At 55.3% G+C, this 26218-nt stretch overlaps 1 protein-coding gene across 11 annotated transcripts in view; it reads left to right on the forward strand.

The window, feature by feature from the left end:
• Positions 1 to 26218, forward strand: part of ZNF362 (zinc finger protein 362) — a 58660-nt gene that overhangs the window by 25624 nt on the left and 6818 nt on the right. For all 11 annotated transcript variants that reach the window (XM_039509253.1, XM_039509256.1, XM_039509259.1 and 8 more), the window contains 4 exons: positions 21705 to 21768; positions 22614 to 22860; positions 23406 to 23721; positions 24585 to 24809. In XM_039509253.1, the coding sequence (XP_039365187.1) occupies positions 21705 to 21768; positions 22614 to 22860; positions 23406 to 23721; positions 24585 to 24809 (852 nt within the window). The remainder of the gene's footprint in view (positions 1 to 21704; positions 21769 to 22613; positions 22861 to 23405; positions 23722 to 24584; positions 24810 to 26218) is intronic.

The raw sequence follows: 26218 nt of genomic DNA on the forward strand, positions 1-26218 counted from the left end.
TGCCATGGCTGGGTAACTGCTAGGGTGCCTGTGGCCCAAGTGACACCAGGCAGTGCAGGGAGGTGCACAGCAGGCTACTGTCTCTGTGTGCTGGGTCCTGGGGAAGAATGCAGGATGCAAAGCAGACAGGCTGCGACCCTTGTCGGGTAGGAGCCAGTTGGCATGGCTTGAAAGGAGGCCAGAGAGTGCAGGGAACTCGCAGCCCAGACACCCCAAGTTGAAGGGGGAGCAGTGGGGGTGCAGGGCAGTGGGGCAGAGGAGTATGGGGGGTGCAGGGCAGTGGGGCGGGGAGTACGGGGGTGCAGGGCAGTGGGGAGGAGCACTGGGGAGATGGGGTGCAGGGCAGTGGTGGGGAGCACGGCGGGTGCAGGGCAGTGGGGCAGGGGAGTACGGGGGGTGCAGGGCAGTGGGGAGGAGCACCGTGGAGAGAGGGGTGCAGGGCAGTGGGGCGGGGTGTTCAGGGGTGTGCAGGGCAGTGGGGAGGAGCACAGTAGGGACGGGGTGCAGGGCAGTGGGGCGGAGGAGCACAAGGGGTGCAGGGCAGTGGGGAGGAGCACAGTGCGGAGAGGGGTGCAGGGCAGTGGGGAGGAGCACAGTGGAGAGGGGTGCAGGGCTGTGGGCGGGGAGTTCACGGGGGTGCAGGGCAGTGGGGAGGAGCACAGGGAGGGTGCAGGGCAGTGGGGAGGAGCACAGTGGGAGAGGGGTGCAGGGCAGGAGAGTATGGGGGTGCAGGGCAGTGGGGAGGAGCACTGGGGAGAGGGGTGCAGGGCAGTGGGGCAGGGGAGCACGGGGTGCAGGGCAGTGGGGAGGAGCACTGGGAGAGGGGTGCAGGGCAGTGGGGGGAGCACTGGGGGTGCAGGGCAGTGGGGCAGGGGAGCACGGGGTGCAGGGCAGTGGGGCAGGGGAGCACGGGGTGCAGGGCAGTGGGGAGGAGCACTGGGGAGATGGGGTGCAGGGCAGTGGGGCAGGGGAGCATGGGGTGCAGGGCAGTGGGGCAGGGGAGCATGGGGTGCAGGGCAGTGGTGGGGAGCACGGGGTGCAGGGCAGTGGGGAGGAGCACTGGGGAGAGGGGTGCCGGGCAGTGGGCCAGGGGAGTATGGGGGGTGCAGGGCAGTGCAAAGGGCAGAGGAGTGGGGGGCATGGTGAGGACCCGGGGGACAGGATGTGGGGCGACACCCAAGGTGAAGGGAGCTGGAGAAGCCCTTCCTGTCCTGCTTGGAACGTGGCTCCTTTCCCTGGGCAGCTGGCGCCCCAGCTGGCACTCGCCGGGCGGCGGTGGGTGGGGAGGAGCTGGCTCTGGCATTGGCTCTGGGAATGGCTCGACTGAACTCCCCTCCCCAGGTTCCCTGCAGGCCCTGCACTGGGCGGCGGAGGGGGTGGGGACCGTGTCTCCTCACTTCCCATGTGGATAAAGAGCGAGAGGCCTGGCCTGAGCTCGGTCCCAGCAGGACAGGGCCTGTGAGCTCCAGGCTCCGAGCTAGGCCCAGCCTCATGGCAGACTCCAGGGCTGGGCCTAGATGCCCATCAGAGGACGGGGTAGGGGACTCTCTCTCTCTCATGGAGGCCAAAGGGGGAGGGAGGGAGCTGCCCAGTGGCCACTTTTCATTTTCAGAGTGAACTTTCCTTGCACTGGGATTCCTATATCCTGAGGCTCCGCAGGGGACTTTTAGGCTGTGGCTCAAACTCTGGCTTTGTCCCTCGTGGACCTGCCAGGGCTGGAGAGCTCTCAGGAGGGATTTGCCATTAAACTCCATTGTAACTTGCTGGCCTAGGAGCAGGACTCATGCTATGTATAAAACTATGGGGAAGGACAGATTGCCTAGTGGTTACAACACTGGCCTGGCACTCAGGACCCCTGAGCTCAGTTCCTGGATCAGCCACAAGTTTCCTGTGTGACCTTGGACAAGTCACTTAATCCACTTTGTGCCTTCTCTCCAGCTGTAAAGCCGTGGTAACCCTTCCCTGCCTCCCAGCGGGGTGGTGAGGAGAACATTTGTTAGTGCTTCGGAGTCGCCCGACGCTACGGGGCTGAGAACATTGGAACTATAGAGGGAGAGGATCTTTCTGATGGGACAGAGGAGATGGACACCCAGAACCAGCCCAGCGTGGTAGCCCAGTTACAGTGATGTGGTTAGGGTCCGTCTACACTAATTGTATGTGTTGTAACCAGATCCCCCTGCTTTGGCTATAGTTGTCAGGCAGACAGGATCTTAGGGGACGCCCCCTCCCTGCCCTGAGCTGAGCTGATGGATTTCAGATTCTCAAACCTGCAAGACTGATGTAAATGTCTAGGGTAAAATCCTGGCTCCGTTGAAGTGAGTGGCAAAACTCCCATTAAATTCAATGGGCCAGGATTTCACTGGGGTAGTTTTCAGTGTGCGTGTCCCTGTGCTTCCTCTCGGGGGCGGAGGGGGGTGTGTGTGTGAAAACGGACGGGTCTCCGTTCCTTTTGTTTCAGTGTCAGGGTTTAGATGATTTTGCTTTGTGGCTTTCCAGTGCTTGCGGCCGCAGCAACGCTTGGGTTGAAAGTGCTGCAGGAGGAGCTTTCTCTGCATCCATTGGAACTCGTTACACTTTGCAGAGCTGTTTCTCTAGGTCTTGGATTCCTTAGCACCTTGTTCTTACCAAGCTTAAATTATGGGGCTAAACTTGACCCGACAGCTGCCCTTTAAATAGGGCTGGTGCGTGCGCCCCAAGAGGTGGTTGGCGGTTTTGCTGTGTGAGATAGTTTGGCCAATACAAATATGTGTGTTTCATGCAATGAACATACTAAAGATGCCTTTGCATCTTCCCTGGTGATCCTTGCATCATCCATGCAGGAGCCTTGCAATTTTGCCAGCCCAAGTCTGTAGCACAGCTCAGGAGCATGATTAAAACCCCGCACGACCAATCTGTGTTTTCAGTCGTGTTGGAGAGGAATGGGCATAACCATGTTCACAGCATGGTAGAAATAACAGGGCTGGGCAGCAGGATAGGGGAGAGGGCTGCCTTTGGGTGAGGGGCAGTGCAGGGCTTCTTTGTGCCACAAGGAGAGGCGTGTGGCTCCGTCACCTGCTCCTCGGGGGAGAGGAGCTGATGTCCAGCCCTGTTAGCCTGGGCTGGTTCCAAGAACCTTTTCTAATCATAGCCCTGGCTTCCTGTTTTCCAGAACCTGCGGCCTGGGCTGAGGAGGGACCCAGGGGCATTTCAGCTTCCCGTGCTATAGGCCTTCCACTCACTGGGCTTCAATGGGGAGCTCCAGCAGCTGAAGGGGGGTGGTTAGATCTGGGGGTTGGGGATGTCCCCCTCTCCCTAACCCAACCTCGGGGACACTTTCCCTCTGCTCGTGTGAGAAACCATCATTCAATCAAATAGTATGTCCCCCAGATTTCCAGTCTGTGACCCCCTAAAAAGAGTGCCCTGCGTCTCACTAGGGCTTTGTGCTGCTCCAGTCTCTGCTTCTCCTCCTCCTCCTCACCTGATGCAGTCTTGTCATGTTGATTCAGTGCATCCATCCATCCATCTGTTCGTTCTCCCCTTTACGTGCAGCATTTACTCTCTCCCTCCTTCTTCACGTGATGGGTGCCGCCTGCGGCCCAAACGTGGGTGCTGGGGCGCCCGTGTGTCACTTTCTGTTGCTGGAGGAAGCAGGTGAAGCCGCAGCCGAACGAGCTGTGCAGCATCTGGAGGAGGTGGCGCACGGAGGTTGTCACTCCAGCTTTGGCTCCCTGCAGTTGGTGAACAAGCCTGTCTTGGCCACCAGCTGCGAAGTGGATGGGATGCCAGCCCTTTGAGTAAAAGTAGCTTGTGCCCTGCAGGCTCTGTTTGCTGACAGTGACTGGATCCTGGTCCTAGGGAATCTCGGGGGGGAAATGCCTGTTGGGTTGCGGGGAGCAGGCTGGATCCCTGCTAACCTGAGCGCTTGTAGCAGCAGCAGCATGTAGGCCTGGGCTGGGGGAGACACACCACGGTTCAATCGTCTGCTTTCCGCCCTTGCCCAGGCATGGCCAGCCGGGGAGACTGCATCCTTCTGTCTGGAGTCTCCTTTTATGTTTCTTTGCTTTTGGGGCCAGGGGTGCTGGAATGAGGGGGTCAAGGGGCCACGGCTCTTCCACTTTTCACCACGGGCCTGGCCCCCTGCCTTTCCTCTTCCCCCAAAGGCCCTGCCCCCGGCCAGGCTGGAAGCTGGAGCCTGGCCCAGGGAGCCCAGACAGCTGAGGAGAGCTGCAGACCCTGCACCTGCCCTAGGTGGGGGCGTGGGGACACGGGCCATGGGCTGCTCTCGGGGGGGGCCCCCCACCCCAGTCTGGCTCTGGCTTTCAGCTTGGCCAGGGTGCAGGACCTCGGGGGTGGGGGGAGAGGAGAGGGAGGAGGGACAGGGTGGGGCCATGGAGGGGGCAGGGCCTCATAGCTGCGCCCCCCCTTTTAGAAAGAATCCATCACCCCTGTTGGGGGTGCCCTTCTCCACTGCCCCCCAATAGAAAGGGCTTGCCTCCCAGGGCTTTCCTAGCCAGATTGGGTTGTGGGGACACTTCAGAGCTCCCTCATGCTCCTGAAAGGGGTCTGCTTTAGCTAAATGCCCAGCCAGGGATCTGCTTCCGATTACAAAATATTAGGGGTCCCCCTTTGAGGAGGATGGGGGGATGCAGGAGGGAGTGAGGAGGATGGGGGCCAAGGGAGCCTCATCGTTTAGGAGACTGGAGAGGCAGAAAGGGTCTCCCCCATTTAGGAAGGGGTGGAGTCAGGCTGGATTTGGCACCTGAGCTGCGGCTGAATTTCAGGGGTTGGTTCTTTCTCTCCTGTCCTGGTTTGTGTCGGGCTTTTCAGCTTCCCCGGCTTGTGTGTCTGGCTTGGGGAGAAGCAGGAGGGAAAGTCAGAGCTGGTTCCTCTCCCTAGCGCTGGCGCTGAGACGCGGTGGCAGGGAGCGCAGTGTAAGAAGAGAGCAGCCAGTAGACGTGCATAGGAACAAATCTGTGCCCAACAATTCATCTGGGAACATAGGAAGTGACTCAGCAGATCTGCAACTGCCGCTGCTGCCCTGGGCCTTGAGTCAGGTGGATGTGGGAGCCGAGGCTAGGACCCAGCTATTGCACACCTGTGGGGAGGGCTGTGGGGCTCAGCACCTCCCAGGATCTGGCTCTTCTGGGATGTTTATTTTCACACTTACTTTGTGAGGAGAGGGGTTTTTTATACTAGTTTTTTTGTAACTTTTGTTTTGAAATTCTGTTGTATTGTCCATAGTCACTATTGGGTATTTATAATATTTCATCCTGACTGGGAATCAGAGCTCCTGGGTTCTGCTCCTAACTTTGCTACTGACTCACTGTGTGACTTAGGGCAAGTCACTGCCCTGCTCTGTGCCTCAGTTTCCCCATCTTAAATGAGGAGAGTAATACTAAATAAAGGGCAGGAACTTAACAAGATTCAAACAAGGGATTGGGCATTTACATGGATAACAAGAACGTCTTGAGTTGTCATAATTAACAACAATTGCGGAAGAAATATTAACCCTCATGCTTTAGGGCAGGGGTAGGCAACCTATGGCACGTGTGCCGAAGGTGGCACACGAGCTGATTTTCAGTGGCACTCACACTGCCTGCGTCCTGGCCACCGGCCCAGGGGGCTCTGCATTTTAATTTAATTTTAAATGAAGCTTCTTAAACATTTTTAAAACCTTATTTACTTTACATACAACAATAATTTAGTTATATATTATAGACTTAGAGACCTTCTAAAAACATTAAAATGTATGACTGGCACGCAAAACCTTAAAGTAGAGTGAATAAATAAAGACTCGGCACAGCACTTCCGAAAGGTTGCCGACCCCTGCTTTAGGGGTTAAGCCAACCTCTAATATTAGCGATCAGGATGAGAGTTACGTGGGGGCAGATTATCCCACATCTGCTCCTGTGGGGTTCTTCTATCTTCCTGTGAAGCATCTGGAAGTAGGCACCGTCACAGACAGGATACTGGGCTAGATGGACGCCAGGTTGGATCCATTCGGGCAGTTCCTGTGGGCCTATCCTCGCAGAGCTGCCATGACCTTTCATGACCCAGGAGTAAAATCTCCTTGGACATCCTTGATGATGGTGGGGAAAACCCCTCTGTTCCAGCCCAGGGAGGGAGTGGAATTCTGCTTGGCTGCACTGAGACTGTGTTGCGCGGCGCCATGGCATTGCCAGTGCGCGCATGTGCCATGCCATGCCCCCTCACCACCAGCCAGCCAGCCCAGTCAGTAGCTGTAGAGCTGCATTGTTGTAATTTGTCTAGACTCTAATGACTCTTAATACATTTGGCTGGCACTGGGGAATGGAATGAACTGGGGGAATCTTAATCATAGCCCCACCAGCCTCCAGTTCTCCTTCCTTCCTGCTCCAGGCCTCACTGCCTCACCAGGAGCCCCTTCCCTCTGCTCTCAGGGCTGCTGGCATGAGGTTCAGCAGTGCCCTCAGCTGACCTGCTAATCAGGAAAAGCATCTCCGCAGCCTTCCCCATCGCCCCCCGGGATCTCTCGCAGACGGGATGCATGAGTCGCACAGCAGACGGGTGGGAGCTGGGGAGTTATTAATGGGACTGGAGGGGGCTATGTCAAGAGCCACAGTTGCTCTGATGACTGGGATTTAGAGTGAGGATGCAGGGGCCATTGGGGGAAAACGAATGCTTATTACTGAGACATTACTGGAAAATCATTGTGTTCCTCAGCTCCCCCCGGAGGTCAGCACAGAGCCAAGCTGCTGTGCCAGGGCATCCCAAGGCAGCAAATGTCTAACAGAACAGGGATTGCTAACGTGCGACTCCGAGACTGAGATCCTTGGAGCTGTACAGTACAGCCTGCAGCCACCTCCGTCTGCCCACAGACCTCCCTTCCAGATCACAGTCATGTCACGCTGGGATCCAGTCTCTCTGGCATGCGCGTTTGTGCTACAGGTGAGGGCAGCTGGAAATCTGTTCTGTGCCAGCTGGGTCCAGGAAAGATGCAGAGTTGGTCCCCAGCTGGGCAAAGTTAGGGCACCTTGCTTCCTTGGGATTGACCTATTGGAAAGTAACTTAGATCCAGGCCTCCCTAGCATTTGAACACCCTTTGATGTCATGAGAGGTGTCTCCTTTGCAGCTCTCCAGGCTGGGAGCCAGGAGTGCCTGTACGCTAATTCTGCCTCTGCCACTGACTCAGTGTGTGGCCTTGGGGCAGTCACTTCTGTTTGCATTGCCCAGCGCCCAAAAGCCCATTATGCAGTGTCGGTACAAAAGCAGATGAAGACATAGTCCCTGCCCTGAAGGGCACATAATGTAATTTAAACCAGGACTCCACAAGGTGAGTGTAATAGACAGTAGGAGAGAAGCACAGAGGACAGTGATAAGGTCCCATGGATGAGCTCTGTGCTGAATCGTTTGAAAGCACTTTCTCTTTCTATTGCTAAGTAGCTAATTTCAGTTGTGCCCAGCTGCCCTGCAAGCTGGCCAGTGTTAATGGGAGATTGTAGGCATCTGGGCACAAGTGGGTTTTGGGGAGGGTAACAGTTGTATAGATCGGGGTGGCACTTCTGGCATAAGGGTAGTGTGGGAGGAAACAGATGGTGGGAGAAGCTGAGAGGTGGTGCTCAAGGCTGGCATCGCTGCGGGAGTTGAGGGGGCAGATAAAAGACCAGAGCAGAGTTAGGCAGGGCCTTGATGCTGACGGCAAGAAACCTGAATTTTCTGCACAGTGGAAGGATTCACAGAAGGGGTGACATGGGCGGTGTGATGGGCAAAGAGGGTTATTTTATCAGCATCATTTTTTACGGACTGGAGACAAGGCCAGGTGTCCGCGAGGCCTCAGACTAGAGTTTGGCTGCCTGGGTGGGAAAGCATGGCTCTCAGAGATGCTGAGGAGCAGGAAACAGCAGGACTTGGACACGGCTTGGATGTGTGAGGAGAGGGAAGATGACTCCCAGGCTACAGGCCTGAGTGACAGGGAGGATGGTGGGGTTTGAACAGTGATGGAGAGGCTGAGCTGAAAGATTAGTTTGGGGCATGTTAAGTTGAACCTGACAGCGAGACATCCCGGAGATGTCAGAGAGCCAGGACTGGATGGAGGGAGACCAGTCAGGAACGGGAAGGCAGCTGTTGAGTCATCAGTGTAAAGATGGTAAATGAAACCATGTGAGTGGATGAGATCACTCAGCGAGAGGGGGCAGGCATCCTGATTGGCCATGGGAATGGATGAGATCACTCAGCGAGAGGGGGCAGACATCCTGATTGGCCATGGGAATGGATGAGATCACTCAGCGAGAGGGGGCAGACATCCTGATTGGCCATGGGAATGGATGAGATCACTCAGCAAGAGGGGGCAGACATCCTGATTGGCCATGGGAATGGATGAGATCACTCAGCGAGAGGGGGCAGACATCCTGATTGGCTGGAGTGACCCACTGTCATTTCCACTGGGGAAATGACACATTTTAGCTACATTTTTAACATCCACAAATGGGGCTTGGGAGTCCCATTGGCAATAAATAGCCATAGCGGGATTGGAGTGCCCAAGTCACAGGCTAATGGCCCTAGTGTCTGGGGTGGGGGGTATGATTTCCACCCAAGGGGCAAATGTTGGGGAACAATCCAGCCTGTCGGTTGGATAGCTGCCCAATGTCAACTATGATTTTTTTTCTACTGGAGAGGCAGTATCGTCTAGTGGCTAACGCCCAGGATTGTGACTTGAGAGACTTGGGTTCTGTTCCTGGCTCTGCCACTGATTTACTGGGTGCCCTGGGGCAAGTCAATTCCCCTCTCTGTGCGCCAGCATCCCCACCTGCGTGGTGGTGATGGGCTCACTGACCCCTTTGGAAAGCACTCTGAGATATGCAGGTGAGACGTTGTTCACTAGATAGTGGTAGTATTTTTTTTTCAAACCCAGTTTCTGAGAGTGCCCCCTTAATAGTGAGGCTTCAGCGAGGCACTACCTGAGAGTCTGGATAATTTGCACATGATAACCCTGGTGATACCGGTAGGGCCGTCCCTACCAATACGCATACTCCAAATTGCCCCAAATTTCCTGGTGCCCTACGCAACTGCATGCTGCATCCAGCTCCAGCGGCCAGCACGATCCCCTGGGTGGCTGAGCTGGCCCCTTGTGAGCTGCGCACAGCAGGGCCTAGGAAAGCTGCCTCCACCCCTGCCCAACCCCTTTCCCTCACCCCTGCTCCGCCCACACCCTGCCTCTTCCTGCCTCTGTTCCACCCCTGCTCCACCCCTTCCCCCCCCCAAACCCTGTCCCTTGATCCATGTGTCCCGGGGGACTGCAGCAGGGGCCAGGGTCGGGTCCGCCCTGTACTCACCGGGTGGTGGGAAGTGGAGTGATCCTGCCCCAGCCCACTACGCTACACTGGCTCCCAGCCGCGCTGCCAGGGAGTGCTGGGGGGTGGTTCCCCCCTTCCTCCAAGCCTGGGAGCCGGGGGAGCAGAGCCGAGCAGGCTGGGGCCAGGTCACTCCACTTCCCGCCGCCCTGTGAGTACAGGGGCAGGTTGGACCCCTGCTGCCTTCCTGCACTGGCTGCTCCTGCCTCCCAAAGCCCTTGGGTGCAGCCCCTCCCCCTTGGAGGCCCAGGGCCAGCCCCCCTGTAGGAGGGCTGTGTAGGGCACCACAATCTCTAGGGACGGCCCTGGATACCTGTACTTGGCGTGCTCCTGTGGTTGCTGATTCAGAGCCTCTTGTATCCTGTGTTCCTTGAGGAATCCAGTTATCACCTTTTTCTCCTGTGTCAGCAGGTATCTGGCACATCTCGGGTATTTCAGGAAAATCTCTCTTTCTCCGGCCCAGACAGTCTGTTTCCAACAGCTTGTAATTGTGTCTCTGCTGTGGGGTAACAGTTTTTGCTGCCTTCTTGCTGCTCCCAGGTAGATGGCATGTCCTGACGGCAGCGTGGACAGTGGCTTTGTGTGTGTGTGTCCTAGGCAAGTTTCTGTCTCTCTTGTTTTCCTTCCACTGTGTATTTGTCTAGTCTGTTCTTTTTGTAGCTTTGAGCAACGGCAGCCTTATGGGAGGCAAAACCTTGTCTGGCTGGTAGCAGGTGTGCTGGGAAAACAGATCCTTCACTCTGGATATTTCTGAGTTCCAGCAGGGCTGGACACAGACCTCTGTCTTGGTTAGTTTCTTTGAGGGAGATTTTCACTGTCCGGATAACTCTCTTGGCTGTCCCGTTACCCTGGGATACACTGGCAAGGAGGTGATGGCAGGTCAGGGCAAATTCCTGAGATTCTGCGCGTGAGAGCTGGGTCGGTAATTAGGGGCTTTGGTAATTTCAGGTCTTGCTGATTGTGATGGGATCTGAGTAAGCACTGAGTGCTGCTTGTGTCTGAGAGTTTGACGTTTCCATGAATTTGCTAGTAATGAATAAATGGGTTTCTTTGCCAACTTGAAATAAATCTCTCCCCAGCTTTTGCTCCAGTCGCTTTGGCATGTTTTGATCCTGTGTTGCCTGATTTTGGTTTTGCTCTTGGGAAATGATTACATGCATTACAGCCAGCAGGCGTGTCTCTTATTTGAGCAATTGTTTCAGGCAAGAACAAAATCTCTCTTGGCCTTTGCTTGCATTTCTTGATACCTCAATGATGGCAATGTGTGTTTGTTTGTTTTTTACTGAGCATCTTTTCTCAGAGTTTCTGACAGTCAAATCTTTTTCCTTGCCTTCCCTAACTGGCCAGTGGGGTTTCAGTTTCAGGTCTAATACTGCTGGCCTTTCCTTGTAAAACTGGTGATTCATGTTCACTCTGTTTTAATGTGAAATTTTGCTAATTTTTGAAATACTAATAGGCAGATGCCTCCCTACTTGACATTTACGTTCATCAGTCTTGGCATCAGGTGATGTTGATCTGTTAACTTCCCTAGTAAGGGAATCCAGTTCTTGACTGATTTATATTCCACATGGAGGTCACCACGCTGTGGATTGTAGGTAGTGCAAAAGAAACTTTGTGATGAATTCTACACTATTATTTCCTTTCTGATGCAGCTAATCTAATCCATCCTGTCTGCGTATGAATTTCACAGCCAGTCCCAATACTCAACCTCGCCTTTTCAATCTGGACAATTTCCTTCTCCTTTGTTTAGGGTTCTCAGTATAAATGCAAGTGGCTACTGTTCTGGTATAAGGGGCCTGCACTCAGTCTGGCAGAAGGGGCAGCTGCAACTGGCTTAATTAAACCCTTTTTTTTTTTTGGTCTTTAACGTGACTTTATTATTTCAGCAAAAAGAAGATTTAAAACTAGTAGATTAGTAATCAGTGATGCAGGCCTTGATCCTGGAAAGAGTTACGCATACATTTATCTGTTACCCATGTGAATTGTCCTGTTGACTTCAGTGAGACCTTGTTAAGCACATGTTTAAGAGCTTCACAGAATTGGGGCTTTAAACTGCTGTTTATATCAGGTCATTATGTTCTTGCCACTTTTCTGAGCTTCCTTTAAAATGTTTTTTATTAGCCAATGATAGATTTGGAATGAATTTTTCCAAATAATTTATCATCCCCGTAAATATTTGCCTCCACTTTACATTGTGAGACAAGACATTTCAGATGTGGCTTCTAGTTTATCTGGATCAGCCATTAAGGTAAATTTCAGTTGGACTTTGGTTTTTGACCTTTGAAAGGGTTTTTGAGTTTTGGTGTCTCGCCCTCACTGTCTGCCAAACTTGTCCAAGTCTTTCGTTGCCCAGCCCAAATGAAAACGTTATTCGCTTCATAACTTGAACACCTTGTAACCCTCGAAAAGTCTGGGCAGTAATTCTTTGAAATACCACAGGAGCAGAACTAATACCTGCAGGGGGAATTCACTTCAACTTCTAATATCCAAATGACACATTAAAAGTCACTAGCTTAGTGCTTGATTCATCTGACTCCTCTTGCCAAAATGCATGGCCTGCATCTAACACTGAGAAGGTTGGGTTTTTTTCTTGAGAGAGTTTAGCTACTGCTCCTTGACCAGTTTTCAGTGGATCATGTTTCCATTTATGTCTTTATTTAAATCATATGGCTCAGTGCATATCTGCACTTATATTTGGCTTTTCAGTTACAGCCCTAGAATGAATCCGAGATGTAGGTTATTTGGATTTTCTACAACCCCAAGCGTTTGCATTGTACAAAGCGCAATTTTTATCCTCGCATTCAGGGATTTTTTATTTATTTATTTTGCGGTGGATGGATCACCAGTGTTGCTGATTCCTCTGTCTTATCCTGTCACATTCAACCCATATGTGATACTGGGGCATTTGCAGCCAACAGCCTTGAAACTGAGGCCTGGTCTATGCTAGAAAATTAGGTACATTTCGTCAGGCAAGGATGTGAAAAATCCACACCCCGAACGGCTTAGTTAAGTCAACCTAAGTCCCCATGTAGACAGCAATAGGTCGATGGAAGAATTCTTCCTCTCGGGGAGGTGGATTCCCTGTGCTGATGGGCAAATCCCTCCTGTCAGTGAAGGTATGTCTACACTGAAGCACTACAGAGGCACTGCTGTAGTATTTTAAGTGTAGACAAGCCCTAAGTTTATGGTTTTTAATCCTGCCCCAGCTGGAACATCAGTATTAACGGCTTGGAAAGTTATGAAGTGACCCCCGTTCTTAGAACAAGCTGTCATTGTTCCGTGTCCTGGGATTTTAGGTCCAGGATAGGACGTCAGCTTTCCTTTAGGTTGCTAGGCAGGATTCTTATCTACTCTCCTATGTAGTTTACTTGCAATAACACTGCATTTTACTCCAGCGACCAGTTTAAAGGCTGCTGCTCTTTCCTCCCGCTTGCTGAGGCCATCCCTTCAGGGTGGGGCTTAGAGAGAGAATTATTTGTGGGTGGAGCTAAAATGTGACTCTCTGGGAGTGCAGATGTGTGAGATTGCCCAGTTTCCAGGGATGCTCCTGATTCTGGCCTGCTCTCCCAGGCACCGAGTAACTGCCTCTCACGTTTTGTTTTTTAAGGAAGGGCAGCTGCTTGGTTTCCCCAACAGGGAGCCGAATGCAATGGAGACTGGGTTTGTGAGAGCCGTAAAGAAAAGGGGGGTAGAGACAGCAGCTGCAGCATGGTCCCTTCAGCGGGAAGATCCAGAGTGCTGGTGGGAGTGCAGCAGGCAGACCCAGTGTCGGGAGCGGGTCCCCGCAGCTCAGGAAATGGGGCAGCTGGAAGAGGTGCGGGTACAAGGCAAAGGGGATGGTTTGACTCTGAGCAGGACACACAGCACAAAACAGTCACAAGGGGAAGGCAAATGCCCTGGAGACCACAGGGATGGATTTTAAGAGGAGTTGGGGTCGGATTAGCTAGGCTGGGAGACCTGGGTTCATATCTTGCTCCTTGGGCAGAAGGGAGTTAGAAGCCCCACAAGATATTTAACTCCCCCCATATATGTGCTATGTAGAAGCCCCATATTGCCGCCCCCTGCAGTTACATGTCATGAGCTGGGCCCGAACGTGAGATTAAATCGTGTGTTTTAGTCTGTGTCTGAGCTCCCGCCAGGGTGTGTGCCATGGGGCCAGTGCTGCTAACTCTCTTACGTTCATAGTAACTGAGCCACTCCCATGTGGCCCCTGCTAAGCCCAGGCCCGTTGTGCTAGGCACTGCACAGACATGTAGGAAGATACCAGGCCAGCCTCTCGGGCAGTCCTGCTTTTGCAGGGTCTGGCAGTCTCATAGAATCGGACCGGAGGTTGTGTGGTATCGGACGGGATGCCATTTTAAAGAGTGCGCCACTCCGCCGCAGCTGGCGTGACCTCGCACACATGGTCACTCTGGTGGGAGCAGAGCAGTGAAAAATGTCCCCTCCCTTCCATGTGGCCTGCGTGCGAGGTCCCACTGCATGGGAGGAGGGTGTGCCGCCCTACTCCCACATAGCATGACCTCACATGCACCGTGCGTCTGAGGTCACCCAGGTGGGGGTGGGGTCTTGGCAGGGGCAGGCTCACACCATTCCCAGAGGTACCAGAGTCTCTGGGAATGCGTGAGGGGCCACCTTATAGGAGACAGACCCTGCCCCGAAGAGCTTGCAGTCTAGTGCAAAGCATGGTGGTGAGTTTGGGATGTGGGAGCTGGAACAGATCCTCCCCAAACAGCTGTGCTGGGTTTGCTGGGCTGGGTTTGCACTGGTGACCTACAGGCCCAGGGTTCTCAGTGCCCTGAGGGATCCACCTTGGGGAACAAGACTGCTTGGTGGGAAAATGAATGTATTAAATCAGGTTCTGCCCTTAGTGGCGCTGTCACAGGCAGGGTCTGCTCCTCTCTGGACAGAGGAAACATCTCCTGCACCCTCTGCTCTGTCTCCAGCTGGTTCTGAAAGGGACAGCTCCCGCTGATGACAAACAGATGCAATAGTGAAACACCTTTTAATAGACCAGCCGAATTCACTGCTAAAAGCAGTGCTTTGCCATATGAAATCCTTCCCACAGCTAAGCCAGCTTCCCAGATAAATATATTTTTTTCTCCTGCATAGTGGATCATCAACAGGGTTTAAACCAGGGACGGGCAAACTTTTTGGCCTGAGGGCCACATCGGTTTTCATAAATTGTATGGAGGGCCAGTTAGAGGAGGGGGTCATGGCCTGGCCCCCACCTCCTATCTGCCCTCCCCGGGACTCCTGCCCCATCCAGCCCCCCCATTCCCTGACAGCCCCTCTGGGACCCCTGCCCCATCCACACACCGCCACTCCCTGTCCCCTGACCACCCCGGGAACCCCTGCCCCTGACTGCCCCCTGCTGCCCCATTCAACCCTCCCCCCCCCCCTTCCTGACTGCCCCCCGGGACCCCTGCCCCCATTCAACCCCCTTTTTCCCTCCCTGACTGCCCCGCCCCCTATCCACACTCCCGCCCCCTGACAACCCCCCGAACTCCCCTGCCCTCTATCCAACCCCCTCCCCGCTCCCTGCCCCCTTACCACGCTGCCTGGAGCACCAGTGGCTGGCAGCGCTATAGTCGCACAGCCCGGCTGGAGCCAGCCACACCATCGCCACCACGCAGCACAGAGACCAGGTCAGGCCGGCCCTGCAGCTGCGCAGCCCCAGGAGCTCAGTCCCGCTGCCCGGAGCTTTGCACCGGGGGCAGAGTGAGCGAGCCGAGGCTGTGGGGGAGGGGGAACAGCAGGGGAGGGGCCAGGGGCTCGGGGACCCGGCAGGACGGTCCCGCGGGCCGTAGTTTGCCCACCTCTGGTTTAAACTCTCACTATTCAGATCCACAGCACAGACCTGTTTCCAGTTAGCTCTAGGAGTAACTGCTCAGGAAGGTGTGTTATTCCCCTTGCATGGACTGGCCCGTACATGGGGAGAAGCACACGCCCTGCCGGTGAGTGACACGTGTGTGAGCTGGCAACGGCTCACCCGGGCAGCAGGAATCCTGGCTCTGGGAGCAGACGGTGGTTTAGTGATTCCAGACTCCACAGCCAAATATCACAACACTCCCCAGTCGGGTTAGGAGCTCTGAGTGCAAACACAGGGCTGTACCACTGAAGCTAGCGTGGATGTACTAGCAGAGTCACACATAGCGACGTGCTTCCCTTTGTTACTGTGGGTTTAATTTGCCATGTTCCCTCTAACAGTCTGGGTCTGTCTTCACTGCAGTTATTCCATATGATTGGCACTTGGGTTAGCCTAGCCCAGGTGTGAGCAGCAGCGCTGCAAAACCCTACCTGGCTTACCGTGTCCTCACGGGTGCTGCACTCCCCTGTGTGTGTCGCTAGGACATCGGGAGCACATCTGCATGGTTCTTTGTGCTGCAGCAACCTGAGCCACTCTCCCATTCTTCCCCAGGGAGTTGTGGGAGAACTTCTCTGTCCTGGCACGTGAGGGGCATGGTGGGAAGGCATTAGAGGACTGGTAGCACCTGTGTGGCATCCTCATCGCAAGGTGGGCAGGTTACCAGTGTTAGCGGAACCTGGGTTCTAACCCTTCCCCGAGCTGGGCCAGCTACCCTGAGGTGGAAGCAGTGCCACACTCAGGCCAAAGGAATTTATGGGGGGGATGGGGCACGGGGAGGGGGAGGGGGGTGGCAGGCAGACACCCTGGTAAGAAGCCAGGCTCAGGCTTGGTCTGCACTACAGAGTTAGTGTCTACACTACAGCCATGCTCCCGCCGATGTAGGTGCTCTACTACACCGACATAACTCCTCCTCCACGAGACGTGTAGGGCTTGTGTTGGTGTAGATAGGGTGAGACCTGCGTTCCTTACTTCAGCTGGTGGCTCCACAACGCCCCCGTTCCAAGCCCGGGGGAGGGGGGGCCAAGAAGCTCAGGGGCAGCTAGGCTCCTGGCATGGAGCTGCCTGGAGCTGAGAGCCTTGGCTCTCAGCTTCCCACTGGGCCCCTCTTCAGTCAGTGGAACCACCAACAGAAGAAGGGTAGCATGGACATCACCTAACGTAGGTCGACTTAAAATTGTAGTGCAGCCATGCCCTAACTCCGCAGAGCAGACAGCCCCCACGTGGCAAAGTGGAGGAGACTTGGCTGTGTTACTGATCCTGTTCCTAGCTCTGCCTGTAGTGACACTGTGCAAGTTCTTACACTAGGTCGTAACCGTTCACTTGCGTGATCTACCATTGAGTTAATGCAGCTCAAGTTAACCTAGCTCAAGGGAGAGCGGCCATGCTGTGAAGTCACACACAGGTGGCCCGGAGTGATTGGATTAGTAGCAGTGTGGTTGTGTTCACAGCTGAGGAGTTGTGCTAACTTGTGCGATAACCCGGACCCTGATGGGCCAGCCAACTGGAGTTAAAAGTGCCTTCATACTCACGAAGGGGTTTTGTGCGTGTACAGGACTCAGGGGCAGAAGGGGAGTGAAAATGAGCCCTCGTGCTCAGTTATCTGTGGCCATGTCTACACTACAGGGCCTATGTCAGCATGGCCCCTGGTATGTCAACAGGAGCTTTTCTGCCCAGTAGTAACACTGCCTCCCTGACTGATGTGGTGACAGAAGCACTTTTTTCTGTTGGCTTAGCTGCATCTGCACTGGGGGCTCTGCCAGCATGTCACCTAGGGGTGTGAATAGCCAACGGAGCTCTGCTAGCACAACTTTTTAGTGTCAACCTGGCCTGTAAAATGGGTGAATGTTGGTTACCCCAAGGTAGCCGTATGAGAGTTGGGTTCAGAATAAGGGTGAAGAAAGGGCATAGAAATAGCAGCAGCAGGCAGCGGAGGAGCTGTGGCTAGAATTGGTGTCTCATGTTTGAGAAGGATGAATTCAAACTGGAACAAGTTCAGAGAAGGGCTACTAGGATGAGCCAAGGAATGGAAAACCTGTCATATGAAAGGAGGCTCAAAGAGCTTGGCTTGTTTAGCCTAACCAAAAGAAGGTTGAGGGGGGGATATGATTGCTCTTTATAAGTATATCACAGGGATAAATATCAGGGAGGGAGAGGAATTATTTAAGCTTAGTACCAATGTGGACACAAGAACAAATGGATATAAACTTGACACTAGGAAGTTTAGACTTGAAATTAGACAAAGGTTTCTAACCATCAGAGGAGTGAAGTTCTGGAACAGCCTCCCAAGGGAAGCAGTGGGGGCAAAAGGCATATCTGGCTTCAAGACTAAGCTTGATAAGTTTATGGAGGGGGTGGTATGATGGGATAGCCTAATTTTGGCAATTAATTCATCTTTGACTACTAGTGGTAAATATGCCCAATGGCTTGTGATGGGATGTTAGATGGGGTGGGATCTGAGTTACTACAGAGAATTCTTTCCTGGGTGTCTGGCTGGTGAGTCTTGCCCACATGCTCAGGGTTTAGCTGATCGCCATATTTGGGGTCGGGAAGGAATTTTCCTCCAGGGCAGATTGGCAGAAGCCCTGGGGGGGTTTCGCCTTCCTCTGCAGCGTGGGACACGGGTCACTTGCCGGAAGATTCTCTGCATCTTGAAGTCTTTAAACCATGATTTGAGGACTTCAGTGGCTCAGACATTGGTTTGATACAGGAGTGGGCGGGTGAGATTCTGTGGCCTGTGTTGTGCAGGAGGTCAGACTAAATGGTCATAATGGTCCCTTCTGACCTTAAAGTCTATGAGTCTAACTCACGGTCTGAGCTTGTATTTTAGTGGCCCTCCCCTAGTCTCCTGAGCATGGCACGTCGGCGTTTCACTCACTGTACTTTGCTTCCCTGAAATCATGTGAAAGCCAGGATTTCTTACGGCCTCACAGGAATCATAGAATCTCAGGGTTGGAAGGGACCTCAGGAGGTATCTAGTCCAACCCCCTGCTCAATGCAGGACCAAACCCAACTAAATCATCCCAGCCAGGGCTTTGTCAAGCCTGACCTTAAAACCTCTAAGGAAGGAGATTCCACCACCTCCCTAGGGAACCCATTCCAGTGCTTCACCACCCTACTAGTGAAATAGTGTTTCCTAATATCCAACCTAAACCTCCCACACTGCAACTTGAGACCACTGCTCCTTGCTCTGTCGTCTGCCACCACTGAGAACAGCCAAGCTCCATCCTCTTTGGAACCCCCACTTCAGGTAGTTGAAGGCTGCTATGAAATCCCCCCTCACTCTTCTCTTCTGCAGACAAAATAAGCCCAGGTCCCTCAGCCTCTCCTCGTAAGTCATGTGCTCCAACCCCCTGATCATCTTTGCTGGACTCTCTCCAGTTTGTCCACATCCCTTCTGTAGTGCGGGGGGCTCAAAACTGGATGCAGATGTGGCCTCATCAGTGCCAAATAGAGGGGAATAATCACTTCCCTTGATCTGCTGGCAATGCTCCTACTAATGCATCCCAATATGCCGTTAGTCTTCTTGGCAACAAGGGCACACTGTTGACTCGTATGCAGCTTCTCGTCACTGTAATCCCCAGGTCCTTTTCTGACGAATGGCTGCTTAGCCAGTCGATCCCCAGGCTGTGGCAGTGCATGGGCTTCTTCCTTCCTAAGTGCAGGACTCTGCACTTGTCCTTGTTGAACCTCATGAGATTTCTCTTGGCCCAATCCTCTAATTTGTCTAGGTCACGCTGGACCCTATCCCTACCCTCCAGCATATCTACCACTCCCCCCAGCTTAGTGTCATCTGCAAACTTGCTGAGGGTGCAGTCCACGCCATCATCCAGATCCTTAATGAAGATGTTGAACAAAACCGGCCCCAGGACCGACCCTGGGACACTCCGCTTGATACCGGCTGCAAACTAGACATGGAGCCGTTGATCACTACCTGTTGAGCCAGACGATCTAGCCAGCTTTCTCTCCACCTTACCGTCCATTCATCCAGTCCATACTTCTTTAACTTGCTGGCAAGAATACTGTGGGAGACCGTATCAAAAGCTTTGCTAAAGTCAAGGTATATCACATCCACCACTTTCCCCATATCCACAGAGCCAGTTATCTCATCCAATATCTATAGCAGGGGCCAAAATCCTGTTGCTTACATGATTGTTGGCAACATTAACATCTCATCAGACAGCACAGATTTTATTTATTTACTTGTGTCATTTTTCAATCCAACTTCAGTTGCCACAAGGTGTCCAGGTGCCGCTTGGGCCCACAGCCGCCTCCATGCGGGTATCAGGTCACCCCATGGCTGCCTCCTTGCAGGGAGGAACTTACGACTGAGAGGGGGAGAGAGAGAATTCGTTCAGGGCAGACAGGCAGTGGGTGGTGTGTTATGAACCTGAAAAATTATAACTCAGTGAATTTCTGGTCTGCATGTAAATGAAGAAATGCATATTCATCAATATGCAAATTAGACAGTGCCATTTTCATTAATTCTCCAGCTTTCTGGCTCTTCAGCCTTACCAGGTATTGACATGAAGAACCACGTTTTCAAGTGGCCTCTGATTTTTGGGTGCCTGCCTTGATTTCTGGTCCCAGCATGAGACATCTATGGCCAGACTTGCAAGTGCGCTGACCCCCCACATCTTCAGATGTCAGTGGGAGCTGTGAGCGCTGGAAATCCGGCTCAGGGGTCTCATGTTGGGCAACGCAGAGGCCAGGCACCTAAAGGCAGAGGCCAGGTGCAAACAGAGGGTTTGGTGCTGTGTGTGCGAGGGTGAGCGTAGATAGCATTGATGCCTGGGACTGTGAAATCCTTCCCTTCCTGTGTCCCCAGAGGGACTCCCTGGTAAGGAGGGAGAGCTGCTGCGATCTCAGCTGAGCATCGCCTGGAGAGAGATGGCCATGGTGACCCTGCACAGGCATTCGCGGGTGTAAAACCCAAGGAGGGAAGAGGAATGATTGTTCCAGCTGGCGGTTGCGGGTAGGACCTAGGCCCCCCTGGCTGACTCCTCAGTCCCTACCAGGGGGATCAGTGTAGTGTAGAGATGGGGGGCAGGATTAAAGAAAAACACGTGCCGTGGCCACCCGTGTGCTCCCATGAGCAGAGGTGAGTTAGGGGCCCGAATGTTGCTGTTGAGGAATGGGATGAGAAGCAGGAAGGCGAGGCGTAGCCTCCGGGCTAGCCTAGCTGTGTTAGCCATGGGTAGACAGCTAGGGAGAGAGGAGGAGCGCAGGGCCAGCCCCATGGAAATCCGTCCTGCTGAGGGAGTGGGAAGACCGTTAGGGGTCTGTGCTGTAAGGAGAGGGACCGTGTTCCTCCTAAATGGGTTGAGCGGCTGTGCATGTCTGGCTGTCGGAGCTATTCAGCTGCACCATCGTCTCCCTGGGGATGTTCTGGGAACCTGCTTGCTGGGGGCGCTTGCACAAAGCCCAGGGAGCCGATTGCAGGGGACTCTTCTACCTGATCTGCCCCCCCCCCCCCCAGTGCTGGATTAGATGGGCCCTAACTAGTCTCTGCTTCTCTGCTGAGAGGAGCTGGTGAGTTCTGGTGGGGCGCTGGGTTCCTGTGAGCCACGAAGGGGTATGAGGTGGTGTGTGCTGTTGCTTCATTATCTTCCGGGTCTATTGTGATCCTCCTGGGCAGGGATGGTCTGGGGAAGGCACCCTCCATCTGGGTTACCCCCTGGGAGCCACAGGGCTTAGGGGTGCCGTCCTCATCCCACTCGGAGCCCTTGGGGACTCCTCCCACCTGGCCTTGCTTTGCCTTCAACCCTCAAAGGTTGTGTTGTTGCCACCATCTTTCCAGCCAAAAGGGTCCTGGAGCAGCTGCTCCTTAGCACCCCCCAGCTCCAGCAGGGTCTGGGTTTGATTGTGCTGCGCCTCACCCCAGCCAGAGCCGGAGGTGGATGGCTCCAGTGAAGGGAGCAGTGGGTGGTCTCTAGGGAGTGAAGGGGGAATCCTTACAGCTGTGGCAGCCCTGCTGCCCGAGATGGCGACCACACTGCTGGTGTGGGGGGAGGGGGCGCTCTGCTGCCTCACGGGCCCTTTCACGGACCATCGCCCTTCCTGGGGCAGGAGGGGCAGCCTGCTGCTGCAGTCAGCCGGCCCCTGGGGGCAGGACCCCCACATTGTCTACAGGGGACAGAGGCCCCGACACTGATTTCACTTGTGCACTAAGCGTGAGGAGATGGGCCGGGGCGTGGGACTGGTGTGCGGAGCGGGGGAGGATAAACCATGCACAGATGCGCTGAATAAACCCACCACATGCGCCCCTGCCCCATGGAGTCGGTCCCAGGCCCCTAGCGGTGTCCGGGAGCGCAGGCTCTGGATGAAGCTCCCGTGTCATCTCAGAGTTGCAGCTCTGGCATCGTCTGTTCTGCATGGGGAGGAGGCTGGGCCTGGCAGGGGGTGGGTGGGTGCGTGACCAGCAGGCCTGGCCAGGCCTTGCCGTGTGGCACCTACTGAGCTGTGGGGAGGGGGTAACAGAGCCCAGCAGCAAGTGCCACCCTGTGACCCTCTCTCTGTTTGCCTCCTTGCAGGATGGCGGAGCCTCGCTTTAACAACCCCTACTTCTGGCCGCCCCCTCCCACCATGCCCAGCCAGGTAAGACCCCCTCCCTACCCTGCAGCAAGAGAAGCGAGGAGGGGCAGCTTTTTGCAGTCGTGGGTGAGGTCCGGCTGCAGAGCAGCGCAATCCCAGGTAGTGGCTGTTGGGGGCTGTGGCAGGGCCAGCCGAGACCCCGGGAAGAGCAGTGGGCAGGGCCGTGGCCGGGAGGGACTGACCCCGGGGAGAAATGAAGGTTGCTAAAGTCCTGTGGCAAGTGGTGATGAGGAGGGATCTGGACACTTAGACCACGTCTCAAGACCCACGGAGCTGTTGGGCTGGGGAGCGTCATGCCAGGGAAGGGAGGCCCCTTGTGAGGCTCAGGGGTAGGTGAGAAGGGACAATCTGGCCCTGAGCTCCTGGGGGGCAGGGGGCAGGTGAGTGCATTAGATGAGCTATTACCTCTGTTCGTCTGCAGCGTCTATGGTAGATACCCCAGCTGCAGCTGGCTGGGAGAGGGGCAGCTTTTGGCAGGTGTCCCAGCGCAGAACAGTGTGCCAGCTAGCTTGGTGGGTGGGTGGAAGCCCAGTGCCACGTGCTGGCATGGGATCTGCTGGTGCTGAGGGCCCCACTGCATGTTGGGAAGCATGCAGCTCCAGGAGTCTGGCCCCTCTTTCCCCCAAGCAGTCACAGAGGTGGGGCCGTGGGTGGGGGCACCTTTCCCCACACCACACATGGACCTGCATGGGGGGGCCATGCCCCAGAACAGTGGCATAGTTGGGGGTGGGAGCCAGTGTCTCCTCACCTGCGCTGTGCCAGGGCTGGCAGCTTCCCCGTGGGGCCGGTACCTGCTGTGCTCCCGTGCCTCTGGCAGTGACGTGTGCGTCTTGCTTTCCTCGTCCCAGCTGGACAACTTGGTTCTGATCAATAAAATCAAGGAGCAGCTGATGGCAGAGAAGATCCGGCCCCCTCACCTGCCCCCCACCTCGGTCTCCTCCCAGCAGCCCCTGCTGGTGCCCCCCTCGCCTGCAGAGAGCAGCCAGTCCATCATGTCCCTCCCCAAACTGCAGCAGGTCCCAGGGCTGCACCCACAGGCCGTCCCCCAGCCTGATGTGGCCCTGCATGCTCGGCCGGCCACCAGCACGGTCACAGGTAACCACAGCCCAGCAGCACCATGGGGGCTGAGGGGGGAAGGGAGGGGCTTCCAGGCAGGGTTAGAGGGGCAGAGGTGTCCATCTCTGCACAGGCAGGAGGGGACAGGACTCCGGAGGAGGGGGGGCCCCTGTGTTTGAGGGAACCCAGATTACCTGGCAGGATTCCTAGGCAGAGGCTGGCGCTGCCCCCCACTCCTAAGCCATGCGCTCCCCCTTGGCAGGATGGTCTGTTTCACCTGCTGCCCTTTCTGCCGACGGGGTACGGAGTTGGAACCCTTCCGTGCCATGCTGCAGCTGCAGGGAGTCCCCTCCTCTGCCTCGATTCTCAGGGGCTGGGAGATTTGGGGGGGCAATGGGTCAGCCCCCTTCCCCTAGCTTGGGTCTCCTAAGTGGGATCAGCTGTACTGGGGAAGCCACGCCTGTCTGGGGAGCTTCCTGCGATGGGGGCTCAGTATCCCAAAGCCAGCTGCCCCCTGGGGGAGAAGGGCGAGCTCCATCCCTGCGCCGCTGTGTGCCAGTGACCCCCCCCCCTTTACCTTTCAGGTCTGGGGCTGGCCTCCCGTGCCACTGCAGTCAGCACCTCGGAATCCAGCACTGGCACTAGCACCCCCTCCACCCCCACCTCCACCAGTCAGAGCAGACTCATCGCCTCCTCGCCCACCCTCATCTCAGGGATCACCAGCCCCCCACTCCTGGACTCCATCAAGACAATCCAGGGCCACAGCCTGCTGGGGGCGCCCAAGTCAGAGCGAGGGCGGAAGAAGATCAAGGCGGAGAACCCGTCGGGGCCGCCCGTCCTCGTGGTGCCCTACCCCATCCTGGCCTCGGGCGAGACCGCTAAAGAGGGCAAAACCTACAGGTTGGAACATACGCACCTGAGTGCCACTTGGTCAGCCCCAGGAGCCCTGGGCTGGGGCGCTGCCCCCACACCAGCCAGGCACTCCCAGCCTGGCTCTGCTGGCTGCTCCCTTCCCTCTGCTGAAGGAGGGCACCTGGCATGGGAACATGGCAACAGCCCCTTTCTGTTCAGGTGCCACCCTACAGCCTTCATTTGGCCAGACCTCTGCTGGGTGTGGCCCCACCCTCCATGCACGACCCTCTCTGGCAGTGTGGGGGCATGAGCACGGACTGGCACGCAGGACTTCTGTGTTCTAGTCCCAGCTCTAGGAGCGGGGTGGGAATCAGGGTGGCTGGGTTCCTTCTGTTCCTGGTTCTGACACTGATTCCCTGGGTGACCTTGGGCAAGTCGCTTCCCTTTTCTGTGCCTCAGTTTCCCCATTGGTGGAATGGAGGCTCACAGTTGCCTGTCTTGTGAGGGACGGTTGTGTGGACTGAAAGGTCAGATGATGCCCAGTGCTGGTGAGTGGAAGCGGTGCTCAGTCCCTGCATTGCTAGCTTCTGCAGACATGTCCCTGCTGTGGCTCCCCACAGCCTACAGAACAGTGTGTGCCCATCGCCGGGCTGGGCAGGGCGGGGGGAATGGGACAAGTCCTGGGGTGGATCTGGCCCGTAGCAGCCAGGCCGGAGTTACTCCCGGGGCAGGCTGGGGCTGTAGCGGCCTCATGTCCCGCACTGTTCTCAGCCCCTGGCCCCTGCATGCTGTCCTAGAGCTGGCAGCATGTCTCCAAGGTGCGGGGCCTGGCAGGGGGGCTGGGCCTGAGTGTGCTGCTTGCCATGCCCTTGCCTGATGCCCCCTGGGCCCTTCTCGCTGTCCCTCCCCAGGTGTAAAGTCTGCCCCCTGACCTTCTTCACCAAGTCAGAGATGCAGATCCACTCCAAGTCGCACACAGAGGCCAAACCCCACAAGTGCCCGCACTGCTCCAAATCCTTCGCCAACGCCTCCTACTTGGCCCAGCACCTGCGCATCCACCTGGGCGTGAAGCCGTATCACTGCTCCTACTGTGAGAAATCCTTCCGCCAGCTCTCCCATCTCCAGCAGCACACCAGGTGAGGGGCGGGGCTGCCCAGGGAACGGGGAGCGATGCAATGGCCAGTGCCTGGCTGGCTCTGAGCAGGTGCCACCTGCACGCCCCATGGAATCCCAGAGCAAACAAGCCTCTGACAGTTGGACCAAGCCTGGAACTCCTGTCTGGCTGAACTGTTCTGTCCCACAGCCTTTGTCCCAAGCAGCTGGGAAGCTGTAGCTGCACCGGTTCCTCTGTCCTCCCAATGGTCCCACAGTGCAGTGCTCTGTGTGGGGAAATTACCCGTAACCACCTGCACTCACCAACAGTGCCAGGCACCATGGGTAGGGCCCTACCAAATTCATGATCTTTTTTGGTCATTGGATTTTAAAATAGTAAATTTCATGATTTCAGCTATTTAAACCTGAAATTTGATGGTGTTGTAATTGTAGGGGTCCTGACCCAAAAATGTGTTGTGAGGGGCTCACAAGGTTATTGTAAGGGAGGTTTGTACGGCTACCTTTCTGCACTGCTGCTGGCAGCGGTGCTGCCTTCAGAGCTGGGCAACTGGAGAGCAGTGTCTGCTGGCCGGGAGCCCAGTCTGAAGGCAGAACCATCCACCAGCAGCAGCAGCGCAGCAGTAAGGGTGGCATGGTATGGTACTAGTGGGGCACTGCCTTCAGAGCTGGGCAGCTAGCCAACAGCTGCCCACTCTCTGGCTGCCAAGCTTGGAAAGTAGCGCAGAAGTATGGGTGGCAATAGCATGACCCCTCTAAAATAAACTTGCAACCCCCCCCTGCAACTCCATTTTGGGTAGGGTTACCAACTTTGGTTAGATGAATTCCTGCATGACATTATCTTTAATTAAAGATTAATCTTTAATTCCTGGAGAGTCCAGGACAATCCTGGAGGGTAGGCAACCCTATATTTGAGAAACGCTGGTCTCCCCCTTGGAATCTCTGTAGTCTAGGGTAAAAGCTCACAAAAGACCAGCTTTCACAGGGGGAGACCAGCTTTCACAGGCCGTGAATTTGGTAGGGCCCTAACTATGGAGTCCCAGAATGCACTGGGATAAGCACAGCATGGCCATACCACCACTGTCCTGTCAGGAGCCAGACTGCTGGTGGCCCCTATATCATTGAGGTATGTCCAGCCTTGAGCGCCCCAAGAGCCAGGTAAAAATTCACCAGCACCTATGAGACCCGGCTCTTGTGGCCACGCCAGTGGCGTAGGTCTGCGCCCTTGCACCAGTGTTTGCATGCAGTGGGCATGTGGTCTCACATGCCCAGGTGCCAGATTTTGCCTGTGAACAGGTGCCCAGCCATCCTGTTGCATGGAGCTGTGGAATCGAGCCCAGGCTTTCTCATTGGACCTGCCTGGGAGAGCGTTTCTCTGGCCACCTCAGGACGCCTAGAGTGATGCAGGGTTTGACTCCTATTCCCAGCCTGGGCT

The sequence above is a fragment of the Mauremys reevesii genome, linkage group 21 (assembly GCF_016161935.1).
Source record: "Mauremys reevesii isolate NIE-2019 linkage group 21, ASM1616193v1, whole genome shotgun sequence".
NCBI lineage: Eukaryota > Metazoa > Chordata > Testudines > Geoemydidae > Mauremys > Mauremys reevesii.